General features: G+C 48.3%; 1 protein-coding gene across 1 annotated transcript in view; it reads left to right on the top strand.

The window, feature by feature from the left end:
- The window catches only part of LOC135064304 (trichohyalin-like), a 242,588-nt gene that overhangs the window by 166,870 nt on the left and 55,783 nt on the right, over nt 1-19,935 (top strand). The window contains exons 13-15 of the mRNA XM_063964273.1: nt 16,049-16,184; nt 16,377-16,547; nt 18,531-18,656. Coding sequence (XP_063820343.1) covers nt 16,049-16,184; nt 16,377-16,547; nt 18,531-18,656 — 433 coding nt within the window. The remainder of the gene's footprint in view (nt 1-16,048; nt 16,185-16,376; nt 16,548-18,530; nt 18,657-19,935) is intronic.

The raw sequence follows: 19,935 nt of genomic DNA, 5'->3' as shown, positions 1-19,935 counted from the left end.
GGAGGAGGGTCATAGTGGGAGGAGCCAGTGCACACCAGTAGTCTAAAGCTTTCTTTTAGTTGTGCCCAGTCTCCTGCGGAGCCGCTATTCCCCATGGTCCTTACGGAGTCCCAGCATCCACTACGGACTACGAGAAATAGAATTACCGGTGAGTAAATTCTTATTTTTTCTTACGTCCTAGAGGATGCTGGGGTCCACATTAGTACTATGGGGTATAGACGGGTCCACTAGGAGCTACTGGCACTTCAAGAGTTTGAGAGTGTGGGCTGGCTCCTCCCTCTATGCCCTCCTACCAGACTCAGTTTAGAAAATGTGCCCGGAGGAGCCGGTCACAGCTAGGGGAGCTCCTAGAGCTTTTCATTTTTTTCTAAGAGTTAGTTTAGGCACAGGGAGGCTGCTGTCAACAGCCTCCCTGCTTCGTGGGACTAAGGGGGGGGAGTCGTGTCCGCCCTGAGGGGTCTGAGCCACTATCTCCGCTGACAGGACATTAGCTCCTGAGGGTGCTGATCGTTAGCCGCTCCAGGCGACCGATCACTCCCGCAGCATGCCACCACCACCTTACAGAGCCAGAAGATTTCGGTGGCGAGTGAGTGACCGGCCCTCCTGGCAAGCGCGGAGCCAGTGTGAAGATGGTGGCAACAGGGATAGTACTAACTGCGCTCTAGGCTCAGCGGTACATAGGTGGTCATTCCGAGTTGTTCGCTCGGTAATTTTCTTCGCATCGCAGCGATTTTCCGCTAAATGCGCATGCGCAAAGTTCGCACTGCGCCAAGTAAATTTGCTATGCAGTTAGGTATTTTACTCACGGCATTTACAAGGTTTTTGCTTCGTTCTGGTGTTCGTAATGTGATTGACAGGAAGTGGGTGTTTCTGGGCGGAAACTGGCCGTTTTATGGGAGTGTTTGAAAAAACGCTACCGTTTCTGGGAAAAACGCGGGAGTGGCTGGAGAAACGGAGGAGTGTCTGGGCGAACGCTGGGTGTGTTTGTGACGTCAAACCAGGAACGACAAGCACTGAACTAATCGCACTGGGAGAGTAAGTCTCGAGCTACTCAGAAACTGCACAGAGAAGTCTTTTCGCAATATTGCGAATCTTTCGTTCGCAATTTTGATAAGCTAAGATTCACTCCCAGTAGGCGGCGGCTTAGCGTGTGCAAAGCTGCTAAAAGCAGCTTGCGAGCGAACAACTCGGAATGAGGGCCATAGGTGGTCATTCCGAGTTGTTCGCTCTGTAATTTTCTTCGCATCGCAGCGATTTTCCGCTAACTGCGCATGCGCAATATTCGCACTGCGACTGCGCCAAGTAAATTTGCTATGCAGTTATGTATTTTACTCACGGCATTACAAGGTTTTTTCTTCGTTCTGGTGATCGTAATGTGATTGACAGGAAGTGGGTGTTTCTGGGCGGAAACAGGCCGTTTTATGGGAGTGTGTGAAAAAACGCTGCCGTTTCTGGGAAAAATGCGGGAGTGGCTGGAGAAACGGAGGAGTGTCTGGGCGAACGCTGGGAGTGTTTGTGACGTCAAACCAGGAACGACAAGACTGAACTGATCGCACTGGAAGAGTAAGTCTCGAGCTACTCAGAAACTGCACAGAGAAGTCTTTTCGCAATATTGCAAATCTTTTGTTCGCAATTTTGATAAGCGAAGATTCACTCCCAGTAGGCGGCGGCTTAGCGTGTGCAAAGCTGCTAAAAGCAGCTTGCGAGCGAACAACTCGGAATGAGGGCCATAGTGCAGCGCCCTGAGCCAGCGCCTATACCCTACACTGGCCAGCAAGCCTGTCAGGGTCGCCGGATCACTGCCAGCAGACATCCTCAGGCCAGTATAATAAAATGAAGAGCGGGAAGCAGCTCCATGTTCGGGGGGGCGGAGCTTCTCAGAGTGGACCCAGCAGCGTTCAGCGCCATCTTCCTGCCTGCAGTTCCTGTATACAGACCTTGACAGGGAGAGCTGCCCCTCCAAGCAACTCCAGCTATCCTGTGCGGAACCAGGGGGTTGTAGAAGGGGGGGGGGGGGGGGGGGGTTGGCTGTGTAAAGTCTGTGTAGTCTATTAAGGTACACAGATAGCGCTGGTAGTTTTATTAGTTCTACCTCAGAAAGCGCTGTGTGTGGGTTTGCTGCAATCTCTGTGTCTCTCTGTGGCATACTTGGGGGGGAAACTGTGTCTGACATTTCCCTGTGTGTGTGGGTGTTTATTATCTCCCATAGCAATTTCTAGGGACTCTGTGTCATATGCTGCAGAAGATGTTTCCTCTCAGGAGGGATCCATTCCCTGTACACAATAATTTAATGCTTTGTCTCAGATCCCTATTATTGAGCCTGAGTGATTAACTTCTATCAAAGGAATGATCTCTCAGGTCTCTACTAGGATTGCTAATACTGAGACTGAAAATCAGGTGTTGAAGAAGTCTATGGCAGTTTGGTCAGGTTCTGTTCCTATTCCTGCAAAATCCCCTAGCATGTTCCCACAGAAACGTGCACTTGCCCAAATTATGCAAGATGACATGGATACCGACTCTAATACTGTAGACGGTGATGGGGATGTGCTGAGGGGGGCGGCATCCCTTGCTAAGGACGTGCAGAACATGATTGAGGCCATTAGAGATGTGTTACACATTACTGACACCAGTGCTTAAAGTGGTCCTAGAGAGGTGGTGGAACTCGCCCCCCATCCCCCCGGCGCCCATGCAATAAAGGCATTGCGCACACCGTAGGCGCGTGCCCGAAAAAGGGGCGTGGTCTCAAAAAGAAAGGGGCATGTCCACACAATAGTAATAATGCCCACAGTAGTAGCACCCCTAATACACAATGCCACAGCAGTTGCACCCCTTTTACAATGACCACAGTTGTAGTGTCCACTGTACTGGTAGTGCCCCTTATATAGAGCCCATAGTAGTGGTGCCCCTTATGCAATGCCCCCAGTAGTAGTGCTCTTTATGTCCCCAGGAGTGATGCCCCTTATAAAGTGCCCCCTTTACAATGCCCTCATTAGTAGTGCCCCCAGTAGTAATGTCACTTGTAGTAATGCCCCCAGTCGTTTAGCACCCTGTAGTTTAGCCCCAGTAGTTTAGCCCCCAGTGGTAATGCCTCTGCAGTTATGACCCCAGTAGTTTATCCCCACTTTAGTTTAGCCTCCCAGTGGTAATGCCCCCCCAGTAGTAATGTCGCCTGTAGTAATGCCCCCAGTCGTTTAGCACCCTGTAGTTTAGCCACAATAGTTATGCCCCCAGTAGTTTAGCCCCCAGTGGTAATGCCCCTGCAGTTATGACCCTAGTAGTTAACCCCCACTTTAGTTTAGCCTCCCAGTGGTAATGCCCCCAGTAGTTTAGCCCCTGTAGTTTAGTCCTCATGTAGTTTGCCCCATGTTGTTTAGCCCCCCAATAATAATGCCTCAGTAGTTTAGCCCCTGTAGTTTAGCCCCCTGTAGTTTGCCCCAAGTAATAATGTCCCCTGTAGTTATGCCCCCAGTAGTAATGCCCCCTTGTAGTTTTAGCCCCCTGTAGTTTTAGCCCCCTGTAGTTTTAGCCCCCTGTAGTTTAGCCCCCTGTAGTTTAGCCCCCTGTAGTAATGCCCCCAGTAGTAATGCGCCCCTGTAGTTATGCCCCAGTAGTAATGCGCCCCTGTAGTTATGCCCCCAGTAGTAATGCACCCCTGTAGTTAGGCCCCAAGTAGTAATGTGCCCCTGTAGTTATGCCCCTGCAGTTAGGACCCCAGTAGTTTACCCCCACTTTAGTTTAGCCTCCCAGTGGTAATGCCCCCAGTAGTAATGTCGCCTGTAGTAATGCCCCCAGTCGTTTAGCACCCTGTAGTTTAGCCACAATAGTTATGCCCCCAGTAGTTTTTGCCCCCAGTGGTAATGCCCCTGCAGTTATGACCCCAGTAGTTTACCCCCACTTTAGTTTAGCCTCCCAGTGGTAATGCCCCCAGTAGTTTAGCCCCTGTAGTTTAGTCCTCATGTAGTTTGCCCCATGTTGTTTAGCCCCCCAATAATAATGCCTCGGTAGTTTAGCCCCTGTAGTTTAGCCCCCTGTAGTTTGCCCCAAGTAATAATGTCCCCTGTAGTTATGCCCCCCTGTAGTTTAGCCCCCCTGTAGTTTAGCCCCCAGTAGTAATGCCCCCAGTAGTAATGCGCCCCTGTAGTTATGCCCCAGTAGTAATGCACCCCTGTAGTTATGTCCCCAGTAGTAATGTACCCCTGTAGTTATGCCCCAAGTAGTAATGTGGCCCTGTAGTTATGCCTCCAGTACTAATGCCCCCTTGTAGTTTAGCCCCCTTGTAGTTTAGCTCCCCTGTAGTTTATCCCCCAGTAGTAATGCCCCCAGTAGTAATGCACCCCTGCAGTTATGCCCCCAGTAGTAATGCACCCCTGTAGTTATGCCCCCAGTAGTAATGCGCCCCTGTAGTTATGCCCCCAGTAGTAATGCCCCCTTGTAGTTTAGCTCTCCTGTAGTTTAGCCCCCAGTAGTAATGCCCCCAGTAGTAATGCGCCCCTGTAGTTATGCCCCCAGTAGTAATGCACCCCTGTAGTTATTCCCCCAGTAGTACTGCGCCCCTGTAGTTATGCCCCCAGTAGTAATGCGCCCCTGTAGTTATGCCTCCAGTAGTAATGCGCCCCTGTAGTTAGTCCCTTGTAGTCTGCCCCAGTAATTAGCCCCCTGTAGCTTGCCCCAGTAGTTTGGCCCCCCCTGTAGCTTGCCCCAGTAGTTTGGCCCCCTGTAGCTTGCCCCAGTAGTTTTGCCCCCTGTAACTTGCCCCCTGTAGCTTGTCCCCAGTAGTTTGCCCTCAGTAGATTGCCCCCCAGTAGTTTGGCCCCTTGTAGCTTGCCCCACTAGATGCGCTGTACAGTCACACATGTTTAAAAAAAAAAAAAAAGCCACCATACTTACCAAGCCCTGCTCCCGCGTCCGACCACTGTGATCTCCTGCCGTCCGGCTCCCCAGCACTATGAGAGAGACGTCATTTCCACGGCAACCGCGGGTAAGTCACCTTTCCTTCCCTCTGCTACACCCCCTACACAGAAACCATTTTCTTCAGCTGCTTCGCAGTCCTTTCGGACCGCTAAGGCCAAAAAGTCCAAGCCTCCTACCACCCTCTTTAGAGATGGTCATGCGAAATCCAAAAACCCTGCTCCCACAGACTCCCAGGACCAGAAACCTGCTTCTGGTTCATCAAAATCCTCAGCATGACGGTGGACCGCACAGCCTGGAGGAAGAGTTGGTGGGTGCGAGACTTAGGCGTTTCAGGCACGTCTGGGTGTTGTCCGGCCTGGATCCCTGGGTACAGGATATTGTGTCCCAGGGGTACAGACTGGAGTTTCAAGAACACCCACCTCACCGATTCTTCAAATCAGGCTTGCCAGCCTTGCTGATAGACAGGGCTATCCTACAGGAAGCCATTCTAAAATTGGAAAAGTCACAGGTCATTGTTCCAGTTCCACCTCATATGCAAAACAAGGGTTGTTATTCGAACCTTTTCATGGTACCGAAACCGGATAGTTCGGTCAGACCAATTTTTAACTTGAAATCGCAGAACCCTTATCTGAAGGTGTTCAAATTCAAAATGGAGTCTCTCAGGGCAGTGATCTCAGGTCTTGAGGAGGGAGAGTTTCTGGTATCCCTGGATATCAAGGATGCGTACCTCCACAATCTGATTTGGCTGCCGCACCAGGCTTATCTCAGATTTGCACTGTTAGACAGTCACTATCAATTACAGGCGCTGCCATTCGGCCTCTCCACAGCACAGAGGGTGTTCACCAAGGTGATGGCAGAGATGATGGTTCTCCTCCGCAAACAGGGGGTAAACATAATCCCATATTTGGACGATCTGCTGATAAAGGCGTCATCCAGAGAGATGTTGTTGCAGTCCATTGTTCTCATGACTCATCTGCTCAGGGAACACGGTTGGATCCTGAACCTTTCAAAATCACATTTGGAGCCGACCAGGAGATTGTCTTTTCTGGGAATGATCCTCGACACGGAAGTGCAGCGGGTGTTTCTGCCAGAGGAGAAAGCGTTGGCGATTCAAACAATGGTCCGGGACGTCCTGAAGCCAGCCCGGGTATCGGTTCATCAGTGCATTCGCCTTCTGGGGAAGATGGTTACCTCTTACGAGGCTCTACAGTATGGAAGGTTTCATGCTCGGTCCTTCCAACTGGATCTCCTGGACAAGTGGTCGGGAACTCATCTACACATGCACCAGAGAATACGTCTGTCACCGAAGGCCAGAATTTCACTCCTCTGGTGGCTGCAAATACCTCACCTTCTGGAGGGCCGCAGGTTCGGGATTCAGGACTGGATCCTTCTAACCACGGATGCAAACCTCAGGGGCTGGGGCGCAGTCACTCAAGCGGAAACCTTCCAAGAAAGGTGGTCAAGCCTGGAATCCGGCCTTCCAATAAACATTCTGGAACTAAGAGCCGTCTACAACGGTCTTCTCCAAGCAGCCCATCTTCTGCAAGATCGAGCCATTCAAGTGCTGTCGGACAATGTAACGATAGTGGCCTACATAAACCGACAGGGCGGCAACAGGGGCCGTTTGCTTATCAAGACTAACCGCGGCTACGTTTGACGGCATGGAGGTTGAACGCCTGATATTAGCTCGGAAGGGCATTCCGAACAAAGTTGTTCCTACCCTGATACAGGCTAGGGAAAGGAGTAACGTCTAAACATTACCATCATATTTAGAAAAAAGTATCTTTCTTGGTGTGAATCCAAGAAGTTTCCAACGGTGGAGTTTCAACTGGGACGGTTTCTCCTCTTCCTGCAGGCAGGTGTGGATATGGGCCTGAGGTTGGGATCCGTAAAGGTCCAGATTTCGGCTTTATCCATTTTGTTCCAGAAACAATTGGCTGCCCTCCCTGAGTTTCAGACTTTTTTGAAGGGGTTCTGCACATCCAGCCTCCCTTTGTTCCGCCTACGGCGCCCTGGGATCTTAACGTGGTGTTGCAGTTCCTCCAATCGGATTGGTTTGAGCCTCTACAGGAGGTTGAGTTCAAGTTTCTCACGTGGAAGGCTGTCACTTTGTTGGCCTTAGCTTCTGCTAGACGTGTGTGTCGGAGTTGGGGGCTTTGTCCTTTAAAAGCCCCTACTTGATCTTCCATGAAAACAGAGCTTTGCTCCGGACACGTCAGCAGTTCCTTCTGAAGGTTGTGTCGGCTTTTCATATCAACCAACCTATTGTGGTGCCAGTTGCTACTGACTCCTCAGTTTCATCAAAGTCCTTAGATGTTTTAAGGGCTCTGAAAATCTTTGCGAAGAGGACTGCTCGTCACAGAAAATCAGACTCTCTGTTTGTCCTGTATGATCCCAAGAAAATTGGGTGTTCTGCTTCTAAGCAGACGATCTCTCGCTGGATCAATATCACTATCCAGCATGCGTATTCTACGGCAGGATTGCGGTGTCCAAGATCTGTTAAGGCCCACTCTACTCGTAAGGTGGGTTCTTCCTGGGCGGCTGCCCGGGGTGTCTCGGCTTTACAGCTTTGCCAAGCAGCTACTTGGTCAGAATCGAACACGTTTGCTAAGTTCTACAAGTTCGATACTTTCGCCTCTGAGGACCTAAAGTTTAGTCAATCGGTTCTGCAGGAGCCTCCGCGCTCTACCTCCCGTTCTGGGAGCTTTGGTACATCCCCATGGTACTAATGTGGACCCCAACATCCTCTAGGACGTAAGCAAAAATAGTATTTTAATTACCTACCGATAAATCCTTTTCTCGTAGTCCGTAGAGGATGCTGGGCAGCCGCCCAGCGCTTCGTTATCCTGCAGTGATTTATTGGTTGAGTACTGCTTTGTTCTTGGTTAAGTACTGTTTTGTTACTTGGTTACGTAATATTGTTCAGCCGTTGCTGATTTTTTAAGCTGGTTAGCTTGGTTTGCCTTGTATGTGTGAGCTGGGGTGTATCTCGCCACTATCTGTGTAAAATCCTTCTCTCGAAGTTGTCTGTCTCCTCGAGCACAGTTCATATACTGAGTCTGGTAGGAGGGGCATAGAGGGAGGAGCCAGCCCACACTCTCAAACTCTTAACGTGCCAGTGGCTCCTAGTGGGCCCGTCTATACCCTTACGGGACTAATGTGGACCCCAGCATCCTCTACGGACTATGAGAAAAGGATTTACCGGTAGGTAATTAAAATCCTATTTTTTTTTAGTAGGCCTTTCTGAAGAGTTAGGGAGATTAGATGGCCCAGACATTCAAGTTTTAGTACAGAAAAAAGTTCAAACGTTCTGCAGCGGGGTACACTGGGTGCTACAGGGATAACGTTGGGGATGTAGAGTAGGATCTTGTTCCGAGGCACCATCAGGCTAAAAGCTTTGACTGTTCCCAAGATGCCTAGCTCCGCCTGCTCTATAACCCCATCTCCGTGCACAGGAGCGGGACCCGCTGGAAATTGCGATCCGGCGCGGCAATTAAGAGGCGGGCCGCGCGCACTGGCGTGGACACTGTGTCAGTACAGGGAGTCCACTAGACCACCAGGGCAGGGGCACAGGTCGGTTTTACTAAAAACCGTTTTCATATGGCCCACAGTACCCAGTGGTGATGTCCAGCAAGGGGATAAGGCTCTGACGTGTAGCCCCTCCCCCAGCCCCAGGGCGCCATTTAGAGTAAATGTTCCCGCCCTAGAGCAGTATCTCTTTCTCTCCCTCACTCCCTGTCAGCGTTTGGGCGCCATCTTCACATGCTGAGCTGATCCTGGGACTGTTTGGGCAAAGCCTCCTCTGTAAAGCCACCTGCATTATCAGCACTGTGCATTTTACAGGACACTTAAGTATTCTACATGTCTGTTGACAGTGTTAGTTAAGAAATGTTGCATTACTTCAGGGTTATGTAGTACAAGTACCCTGTGATATATATCCAGTCTTTACTGTGCATTGTTATATCTATTACTCTGTATAGCTTTACTTAGTATTACTTAGTATTGCTAGTCCAGAGCATTTTTATTGCTTGTCATAATTTCTGCATGGTACATGTGACTGTGTGTGTGTGCATATAGCTGCGGCGTGATTTCTACTCCGTGTATCTCAATCAGATTGCTATCCCTATATTCTATACCCTGAGGGGGGCTAAGTGCGTCAGGGTCATTACTTGATATAGGTGTTTCACAGGATATACTTATTGTGTATTTTTCTCTGTGATTTTCAGTCACTGTATGCCTCTTGAATCCTCTGTTTGTGATTTCACACTGTACAGGGGGTTCTTGGTAAGGTAATTATACTGCTGATATTGTACTGTGTTGCCCGTGTTTACGCTTTCAAATATGTCATCTTCAAGGGGCGACGGTGCTGTGGCTGATCCCACAATGCGTGGTGGTGATGCTGCAGACACATTAGAGGAAAACATAGCAGCAGAGGGTTCAGGTTCTGGGGGTTCACTACCCCCCAGTAGGGCCGTAGCAACGGGGGTCCATAATGACCCACCTTGGGCTACTTTCTCTACTCTACTAAATACGCTGGTAACTAGATTTACGCCCCCTATGGGACGTGCCGGTACAGCCACATATTGTCCCTGCGGTTAATCCGCCATGGGCAGATCTTCTGTCCACTCAGTTACAGCAATTGAACCACTCACTGAACAAACAAAAACCTAACCCTCGCCCGCCTAAGACCAAAGGGTTCTCTAAGCGGGCCATTACTTCCTCACAATCCACCCATATTCCAGACACTTCGTCTGATGAAGATGGCATATATACTGACCCCTCAGACACTGATCCAGATGCTTCTGATGGGGAATATGTTTCACAGGTGGATGTTCCTGACCTATTGGAGGCTATCAGGCTGATTCTTCAAATTGATGATGACCCAGAACCTGTTGTTACCTCTAAGAAACCAGATAGATTTAAACATCAGAAGGTTATTAAACAAGTTTTACCTCATTCTGACCACTTAGTTGACATTCGTCAGGAATCCTGGGAAACTCCAGGAAAGAAATTCACACCTCACAAGATGATGCTGGCTCACTGTCCCCTCGCTGCGGGGCTAAGTAAGAATTGGGAAATGCCACCGCCGGTGGATTCGTGAGTGGCGTGGCTGGTGGTGTCCTCTGCTCTGCCTGTAACTACCGTCACCTCTCTGAAAGAACCGACGGACAAGCGTGTGGAGGGTTGCTTAAAAGCTATTTACACCCTCGAAGGAGCTGTGCATTGACCCACTATTGCAGCTACTTGAGCTGCAGATGCTATTGAAGCATGGGCTAAGGAGGTGGAAGCAGAGCTGCCGTCCAATTTTTCTGATAATGCTAACAAATGTCTCTCGTATATTGTCACAGCATCTCATTACATTAGGGAGGCGGCTTCTGATGCCGGTATTCTGGCGGCCAAGGCTTCTACTACGTCCATTTTGGCTTGTCGGATTTTCTGGTTATGGTCCTGGTCTGTGGATCTGGACTCTAAAAAAAAACCCTGTAGGTGCTCCCTTTTAAGGGAGACATTCTTTTTGGTGAGGATCTCAACAAGATTGTGGCTGACTTAGCTTCTGCTAAGACGGCGTGTCTTCCTAGTACTGCTTCTTCGGTCCCGAAGGTTAAGAGTACTTCCTGTCGATCCTTTCGTCCTCCAGGTAAAGCTAAGGGTCAAGCGTACCCAAAACAGTCTTGCACTTCCAAAACCACTAAGCCCAAACCTAAACGTGCCTGGGCTGTCCGTCAGCCTGCTTCCAAATCAGACAAGCCTACTGCATGACGGGACGAGCCTCCCCCTGGGGGATCCCAGGGTGGGAGGCCGACTTCTAAGGTTTACCCAGGAATGGTTGAAGACCACTTCTTACGCCTGGGTACGGGAAGTCGTCACGGATACGCCATATCCTTCAAGAATCATTCCCCTCATCGATTTTGCCTGACGGACATTCCTTCGGATCAGGAGACGGCAATAACTCTTAATTTAGTGGTACAATCCCTCCTGGACACAGGAGTGGTACTACAGGTGCCTCTGGCTCAGAGAGGCAAGGGGTACTATTCACTGCTGTTCCTAGTCCCGAAACCGAATGGTTCCTCCCGGCCCATTCTCAACCTCAAGTCCTTGAACAAATTTGTGAGATTCTCCAAGTTTCGTATAGAAACTCTTCGCTCTATTGTTCTGGCTTTGGAGCCTGGGGACTATATGGTCTCCCTGGACATACAGGATGCTTACCTCCATATTCCGATTGCCATGTCTCATCAGCAGTACCTGCGGTTTGCTATTGGCAACCTCCATTATCAATTTCGGCTTTACCTTTTGTTTTGACCACTGCTCCGCAAGTCTTCATAAAGGTTATGGTGGTAATGCCGGCTTTACTCCGCCGTCAGGGTGTCCGTATCTGGATGACCTGCTGATCCTGGCGTATTCCCCAGAAATTCTGGATCTGACGGTCCAGTTTCTGAAAGCCCACGGGTGGCTCATCAACTGGAAGAAATCTTCCCTGGTCCCTGCTCCGAGCATGGTGCACCTGGGGGCATTGTTGGACACTCACAACCAGCGGTTGTTCTTGTCTCAGGAGAAGGTCCTGAACCTTCAGGACAGAATTCGATGCTTCCTCTCTTGACCACGAGTGTCGATTCAGTCGGCGATGCAAGTACTAGGCCTCATGGTGTCGGCTTTCGACATGGTGGAGTACACTCAATTTCATTCCCGCCCTCTGCAGAGATTGATTCTTGCCAAGTGGGACGGCCTGCCTCACCAGATCAGGTCTCACATGATCTCATTGTCTTCGGAGGTTCGTCGGTCTTCTGGATCTCCAACAGGGTCCTTCTGACAATGGATGCCAGTCTGAGGGGTTGGGGCGCGATGTTGGAGCAACACTCCCTTCAGGTTCGGTGGACCAAGGAGGAGTCTCTCCTCCCGATAAACATTCTGTAAATTGTGGGCGGTGTTCAATGCTCTGAACCTGGCCCAGCATCTGATACAGAACAGGCCTGTTCAAGTACAGTCGGACAACGCTATCACGGTGGCGTACATAAATCATCAATGCGGCACTGGAAGCCGCATGGCAATGAGGGAAGTGTCAAAGATTCTTCAGTGGGCGGAACGCCATCTGTCAGCCATATCGGCAGTGTTCATTCCGGGGGTCCTAAACTGGGAAGCGGACTTCCTCAGTCGTCAGGACGTACACGCCGGAGAGTGGAGCCTCCATCCAGAAGTATTTCAACTCCTGGTGGACAAGTGGGGCCTACCAGACGTAGACCTGATGGCGTCTCGTAAAAAAATCACAAAGTTCCGGTCTTCGGAGCAAGGACAAGGGATCCTCAAGTAGCGTTCGTGGACGCACTGGCAATTCCATGGAACTTTCGGCTGCCGTACGTGTTCCCTCCGGTGTCACTTCTGCTCAAGGTGATACGGAAATTCAAACAAGAAGGAGGAATCCTGCTTCAGATTGCCCCAGCGTGGCCCACACGGCATTGGTTCTCCAACCTACAGGGTCTCTCGATACAGCGTCCCCTTCTGCTTCCGCAACGCCCAGATCTCCTCGTTCAGGGCCCTTGTGTATACCAGGATTTGGGCCGGCTGGCTTTGATGGCGCGGCTCTTGAAGCTTCAGTTCTGAGGGCCAACGGATTTTTTGAGGCGGTTATTCAAACCGGCTTCTGCTCGTATTTATCATAGGGTCTGGAATTCTTACTTTGCTTGGTGCGCAGCTAATAATCATGATGCTTTCAAGTTTAGTACGGCCAAACTTTTGGCCTTCCTGCAACAAGGTACATATTTCTGCCTTGTCGGTTTGGTTTCAGAGAAAAATTGCAAATCTGCCTGATGTTCATACATTCACTCAGGGTGTGTTGCAGATTCAACCTCCCTATGTCCCGCCTGTGGCTCCTTGGGATTTGTCGGTGGTTCTGGAGGCCTTGCAAGAGTCTCCGTTTGAACCTCTTGAGTCTGCGGACCTTAAGTGGCTTACTCTTAAGGTTTTATTTCTGCTGGCTATTGCCTCTGCTAGACGGGTTTCAGATTTGGGTGCCTTATCTTGTCGGTCTCCCTTTCTGATTTTTCACCGTGACCAGGTGGTTCTTCGGACACGCCCTGGTTATCTACCTAAGGTGGTGTCTTCTTTCCACCTTAACCAAGAGATTGAGGTTCCGGCCTTTTTCTCTCCTGAATTGTCATCCTAAGAGCGGTCTTTGGATGTGGTACGGGCTCTCTGTATCTATGTGAAGAGGACAACTTCCATTCGGAAGCCTGATTCTCTTTTGGTTTTCACAAATGTGGCTGGCCTGCGAATAAGCAAACCCTGGCCAGATGGATTAGAATGGTGATTGCACATGCTTATGTACAGGCTGGCCTTCCAGCTCCTGCTACCATAAAAGCTCATTCTACTCGGTCTGTTGGACCTTCTTGGGCGGCCCGCTGTGGTGCGACCCTTGAACAATTGTGCAAGGCGGCTACATGGTCCTCAGTGAACACACTCATAAGGTTTTATGACTTTGATACTTCCGCCTCCCAGGATGCTTCCTTTGGACGCTGGGTTCTTATGCCCGCTACAGTGCCTTCCCCTCCCGTGAGGAATTGCTTTAGGACACCCCCGATGTTATCCCTGTGGACCCCAGTTTACCGCACTGCAGAAAAGGAGATTTATATGGTAAGAACTTACCGTTGTTAAATCTTTCTGCGAGGTACACTGGGTTCCACAGAGCGCCCACCCTGACGCACTTGGCTTCTTTGGGTTTGTATAGCATTAGCCGGTGATACCTTCTCCTGTCGTGAGAATGTGGTGTATGTGGCTACTAACGGTTATCGTCTCTTTTGCCTGCTACTGCATTGGACTGGTTAACGAAACTGAGCTCCTGTGCACGGAGGCGAGGTTATAGAGGAGGTGGCGCTGAGTATCTTGGGAACAGTCAAGGCTTTTAGGCTGTTGGTGCCTCGGATCAAGATCCTACTCTACACCCCCAATGTTATCCCTGTGGAACCCAGTGTACCTCGCAGAAAGAGATTTAACAACGGTAAGTTCTTACCATAAATCTCCTTTTTTTTCTAGAAAATATATTTTAAGCATGAAAATTGAATACAAAAAGTAGTCACTTAACGTTACATGGGAGGGAGGGAGTCAGCGCACTATCCCCTTGTGTGCAAAAGTTTTATTTTTTCTCCAGTGATATTTTATGAAAACTTGTCTTGGGTTGCGAGAGCAATCTAAAGGCTTTCTTGAAGTCTCTTGTGGCCTCATTAGCTTTGTGTGTTGACTTTCATATGGGGAAATGCTGATTCACAAACATACAGTAAGTAGATCCAAATATTGTTACTAACATCACGCCACTATGTTTTAAATTCTGAGATTAGTCTGAATAATCATCAATCAAAAAAGGTTGTGTTTTGGATTGCTCTTCTGTTACCTCCTACTGTAGCTGACCTTCATCAGTTGTAGGTAGCAGTTATTTACACAAGTTAGAGAGGTCCTCACACTGCACAGGGCGGTTCCTCCAGTGCAGTGGAGAGCGCAAGGCAATGCTGTTGCTGGTGGGATAGTTGCTTGTGTGGCTAAAACTCTGGAGGATATTCAATTGTTTGAAAAGTCGGTTGGGTGTCTGTTTTTTCCTGTCTATTAGATAGGAAAAATATGACACTCAACTGACTTTTCAAACAATTGAATCTCTTCCTCTGTGTCAGATGTATTAAACCTTGATGAGAGATAAACTACCAACCAATCAGCTCCTGTCATTTTTTGAATACAGCCTGTAACATGGCAGTTAGTAGCTGATTGCCTGGTACTTTATCTTTGTTGTGAGCTGGATTTGGCGGGTTTGGTATATTATGTTGACATTTCAAATGTTGATAGCATTGTTGACATAGTCTGAATGTCGACATTCAGGGCCATTATGTTCAGAATGTCGACATTTAACATATTGATATTCACAATGTTAACACTGACCTAATGACAACTTTGTCAGAATGTCAGCCATAATCTTGACAATGGCATTTTAAGGTAATACTTAACCCTAACCCTATCACTAATTGCAGACTAACCCTAATTTAACCTAACTCTAATTGTATCCTAACCCTAATCTAACCTAACTAATTGTATCCTAACCCTAATCTAACCTAACTCTTACTGTGCCATAACCCAAATCTAGCCCAAACTGTAACTGCAACCTAACCCTGATCTAACCATTGCCCTAATCTAACCCTAACCCTACATGTATCCTAACTCTGATCTAACCATAACCCTAATTACAACCTAAACCTAATCTAACCCTAATTGCAGTCTAACCCTAAATGTGTTGACATTCTGAACATGTTGACATCCTGAATATTCAGACCATGCTAACATTATGGTGTCAATATTCTGACTTCATAGCATTTGTCCCATGGGCCGCTGTTTGAATAGGGCTGGTGTAATCGATTACTTTACTAGATTATTGTAATATGCCAATAGGCTTGTGTAATATACCAATAGGCCTGTGTGATATGCCAATAGGCCTGTGTGATATGCCAATAGACCTGTGTGATATGCCAATAGACCTGTGTGATATTCCAATAGACCTGTGTGATATTCCAATAGGCCTGTGTGATATGCCAGTAGACCTGTGTGATGTGCCAGTAGACCTGTGTGATATGCCAGTAGACCTGTGTGATATGCCAATAGGCCTGTGTGATATGCCAATAGGCCTGTGTGATATGCCAATAGGCCTGTGTGATATGCCAATAGACCTGTGTGATATGCCAATAGACCTGTGTGATATGCCAGTAGACTTGTGTAATATGCCAGTAAACCTGTGTGATATGCCAGTAGACCTGTGTGATATGCCAATAGACCTGTGTGATATGCCAATAGACCTGTGTGATATGCCAGTAGAACTGTGTGATATGCCAATAGACGTGTGTTATATGCCAATAGACGTGTGATATGCCAATAGACCTGTGTGATATGCCAATAGACCTGTGTGATATGCCAACATCCCTTGTTAGACTTACTGAAAATTGCACATTTATGAATAGAATACAAATGTCATATGTAATAGCTGTTTGTTGGGACAGAGGGGTATATTGAAAGGTAGCAGAGCATTTTAGCAGGGTACACACGTCATGTCCTATATTTTACACCAGTTATGACAACTAACGCACAGAAGTAATCTTCTATTCATATCCTACAGGAGTGAGCTGGTAATCCTGGAATACAAACGCAACAAGTACCTGAAGGAACTGCAAGAGCTTGAGGTGGAACTGGAATCCATACAGCAGCAATGTTCCAATGCTCACAGCAGCCAGATCGCCAACTTTCAGTATGAGGTAACAGACTAACCATTTAGAATGCAGTCTTCCTGCCGAGTGTATATATAATGATAGACATATTATTGTTTATAACATAGCTAAGATTAGGTCATTCTCTCATTTGCATCTTATTTTTCTGGTTGAAATTAAACCTGTCTTAGAAACATCCTTATTGTTCAGACCAGTGATATAATTCTTCTGTTTAAAAAGATCTCCACTTTGACAATGGAACGAGATGAATTAATGGCTCGTGTGCGCCACATGGAGGGGAGTCTGACGTTTATGGAACGGCAGGAGCTAGAACGCCAGCTTGCCAATACAAAGTCAGAGCTATTCTCCGAGCAGCGAACATCCAGAGCAAAGATAGAGAAGCTGCAAGAGGTGAGCTCAGAGAGCCAGCCAGCCAGCCAGCTAAAGTGTTTCCCGCAGAAATTTAAGAGCCACATACCCAGTGTCCAATGAAAGACCACTCACCCTAAAATAGATCCAGTCTGATAAGGCCTCTTGAGAAATTCACTAATTGCTGATGGAGAGTTCAAACCAAGGGGTCATTCAGATCTGATCACTGGGCTGCGATTTTTGCTGTCCTGCATTCAGATAGTTGCCTCCTACAGAGGGAGTGTATTGCTATGTGTACGCAGAGCTGCTAAAATTCAGTCTGTGCAGTCTCTGCGCAGCCCAGGACTTACTCCTCCAGTGCGATCACATCATGCTGATCGGGGCCAGAGCTGACATCAGACATCCCCCCTGAAAATGCTTGGGCACGCCTGCGTTTACCCGAACACTCCCAGTAAACGGTCAGTTGCCACCCATAAACAGCTTCCTCCTGTCAATCACCGTGCAAACTGATTTTTTGCACCATCCCATCGCTGACCGGCGAAGCCCCTTGTTGTGTCCGACGCGCGTGCGCATTGCAGTGCATGAGCATGCAATGTTATGACCTCATCGCCCACTGTGCGAAAGCGCACAGCAGCGATCAGATCTGAATGACCCCCCATGATAGAACCAATACTTGGCTTCATATTTACCCCCTTATAAGATTATTTCGTAATGTGTCCTCTGTATTCTCCCATACTATGACTTTCTGCTCTTTGCTGTAAATGTACAGCCTCATCTCATCATTGTTTTTGTAAGGTGCCACAAAGCTTGGAAGCCAGTATAACAAAACATACATAGAATAGTCATACATGACAACAGAATAATCCAGGTGGGAAAGAAAGCTACAGATAAGAGAAAGAGCTGCTCATGCAAACCTACAGAGATCGCTGGTGCGTAGGAGGGATCCGTCTTCCGATAGACCGCAGTATATATGAAAAGGGCATTTCTGGGCAGTAACTGGGAAGTGACCATGCTATCGCAGGGAAGTTATCCGTCTCATGGGGGTGTTGTGTTGTGACGACTGAATTCACTGCTTGCTCGCAGCGACCACATAGAGATGAGATGTATGTTTCAGACGGATCTTTGCATCTAGCATGTGGCTGGTGTTTAGAGGGTCTATTCATGAAGCAGTGAAACATGTAGAGAAGTGAGCCAGTGAAGAAGTTGCCCATGGCAACCAATCAGTGTTGAGGTAACATTTATAAAATGTATTCTATAAAATTATGCATAGCAGCTGACTGGTTGCCATGGGCAATTTCTCCACTGGCTCACTTCTCCACAGTTTTCACTGCTTCATGAATAGACCCCATAGTCTCAATACTAATGACAGTGGCTGCTGACGTTAGAACAGTGGGCAGGATAAGCTTCCACACTGGCAGATACTCATGTTACCATAATCTAGTAAGCGTGCAGTTGTGGATGGGTCCGACTCAGAATGACCCCCCTTATATCAACCTTTGTTTAAATGATAAAATTCTGAAATGTGTTAGTATTGTACTGTGATTGCTATAAAGGTTTAGCTATTCTTTTCTCTGAAGTGCAGGTTAATATGTTATACATATTGTAATGGAGGCTACCGAATGCTTATGTTTTAGAAACAGAAAATGTGATCATTAGTGAACATTTTATTGAATCAGTTATCCTTCTTTTATTGTTCCTAGTGGGGTTTTGATGAACATGAATAACAACACAGTGTTGGGAACACTACGAAGCTTCCTGCATTTATTTTTATTTTTTTATACTGAATGAGGATTTGCTGGTGGCGTAATATCCCTCGGGCGTATGTGAATGCTGTGCTTTTCCAGCCAGGAAAGTGCAGCACTCAGAGGGTTCCATAGGGAAATACTGCAGTATTAAACCTTAGTACACCGTAAGACACCACTGTGACACTCACCTTAATCCTCTGGTTTAAGGCATCTATTATAAACAAAAAGGCCCCAATATACATGTACATTAGGTGATCCAAGGATGTGATTTTATTTGCAGAGTTTAGAGGAGTCTCAGTGTAAACTGGAGGAAACAAGTGCGACCTGTGCTGAGAAGCAGGAGAAGAACAAGCAGCTCAAATCCCAATTACGCGAGCTTGAGAAGAAATACCAGATTCAATTCCAGGTAAAAGTACTACAACTGTTCTCAGTTATTTTACTAGGATCTGATTAGGATTTGAGTGTACCACCCAGTGTACCAGTAATCAGGGCTGCCAAGAGAAATCCTGGTCCCCGGTACAACAACTTCCTGGGCCCCACCCACCCCCCTGGAGGGGGTGTGACCACAGCATACTGAGGGCATGGCCACACCTCATTGGGGGCATGTCTAGCACATGAGAAGCACCCACTCTCAGGAGCATGCCCCTGCATGGGCCCAGGTACTTTTCAGGGGGCATGGCCTAATCACAGGTGGCATGGCCATGCACCCTGAGAAAAAAATACAGATTTTTATTTTTTATTTTAAGCGCCTCCCTTGCCACACTGCAGCCCAGCACACTTGAGAAGAAAAGCTGCGCTGCTGCTTCCAGGTAAGGGGAGGGGGGACCTTGGCCCCTCAATCAGACCTGGCACAGGTAATTTCTACCCTCTCTCTGCGCCACTGCCAGTGATACATGAATCAATCCTAGTATTTGCAGTTTCAGCTATGATATTGGCCTTTCTCTAACGTCCTAGTGGATGCTGGGGACTCCGTAAGGACCATGGGGAATAGACGGGCTCCGCAGGAGACTGGGCACTCTAAGAAAGATTTAGTACTACTGGTGTGCACTGGCTCCTCCCTCTATGCCCCTCCTCCAGACCTCAGTTAGAATCTGTGCCCAGACAGAGCTGGGTGCATTTTAGTGAGCTCTCCTGAGCTTGCTAATAAGAAAGTATTTTAGTTAGGTTTTTTATTTGCAGAGAGCTTCTGCTGGCAACAGACTCTCTGCTACGTGGGACTGAGGGGAGAGAAGCAAACCTACTAACTGCGGCTAGGTTGCGCTTCTTAGGCTACTGGACACCATTAGCTCCAGAGGGATCGAACACAGGAACCTAACCTTGGTCGTCCGTTCCCGGAGCCGCGCCGCCGTCCCCCTCGCAGAGCCAGAAGCCGGCGGGTTGAAGCAAGAAGACGTCAAAATCGGCGGCAGAAGACTCCTGTCTTCAAATGAGGTAGCGCACAGCACTGCAGCTGTGCGCCATTGCTCCCACATTACACCCACACACTCTGGTCACTGTAGGGTGCAGGGCGCAGGGGGGGGGGGGCGCCCTGGGCAGCAATTCAGTACCTCCTGGCAAAAGCAGCATATATACAGTTGGACACTGTAATATGCATGAGCCCCCGCCATTATTTTTACACAAAATCGCGGTACAGAAGCCCGACGCTGAGGGGGCGAGGTCTTCTTCCTCAGCACTCACCAGCTCCA

This window comes from Pseudophryne corroboree, chromosome 1 (assembly GCF_028390025.1).
Source record: "Pseudophryne corroboree isolate aPseCor3 chromosome 1, aPseCor3.hap2, whole genome shotgun sequence".
NCBI classification, from domain to species: Eukaryota; Metazoa; Chordata; class Amphibia; order Anura; family Myobatrachidae; genus Pseudophryne; species Pseudophryne corroboree.
Note: the sequence above shows the minus strand (reverse complement) of the source record. Positions and strands in the feature narration are given on the sequence as shown.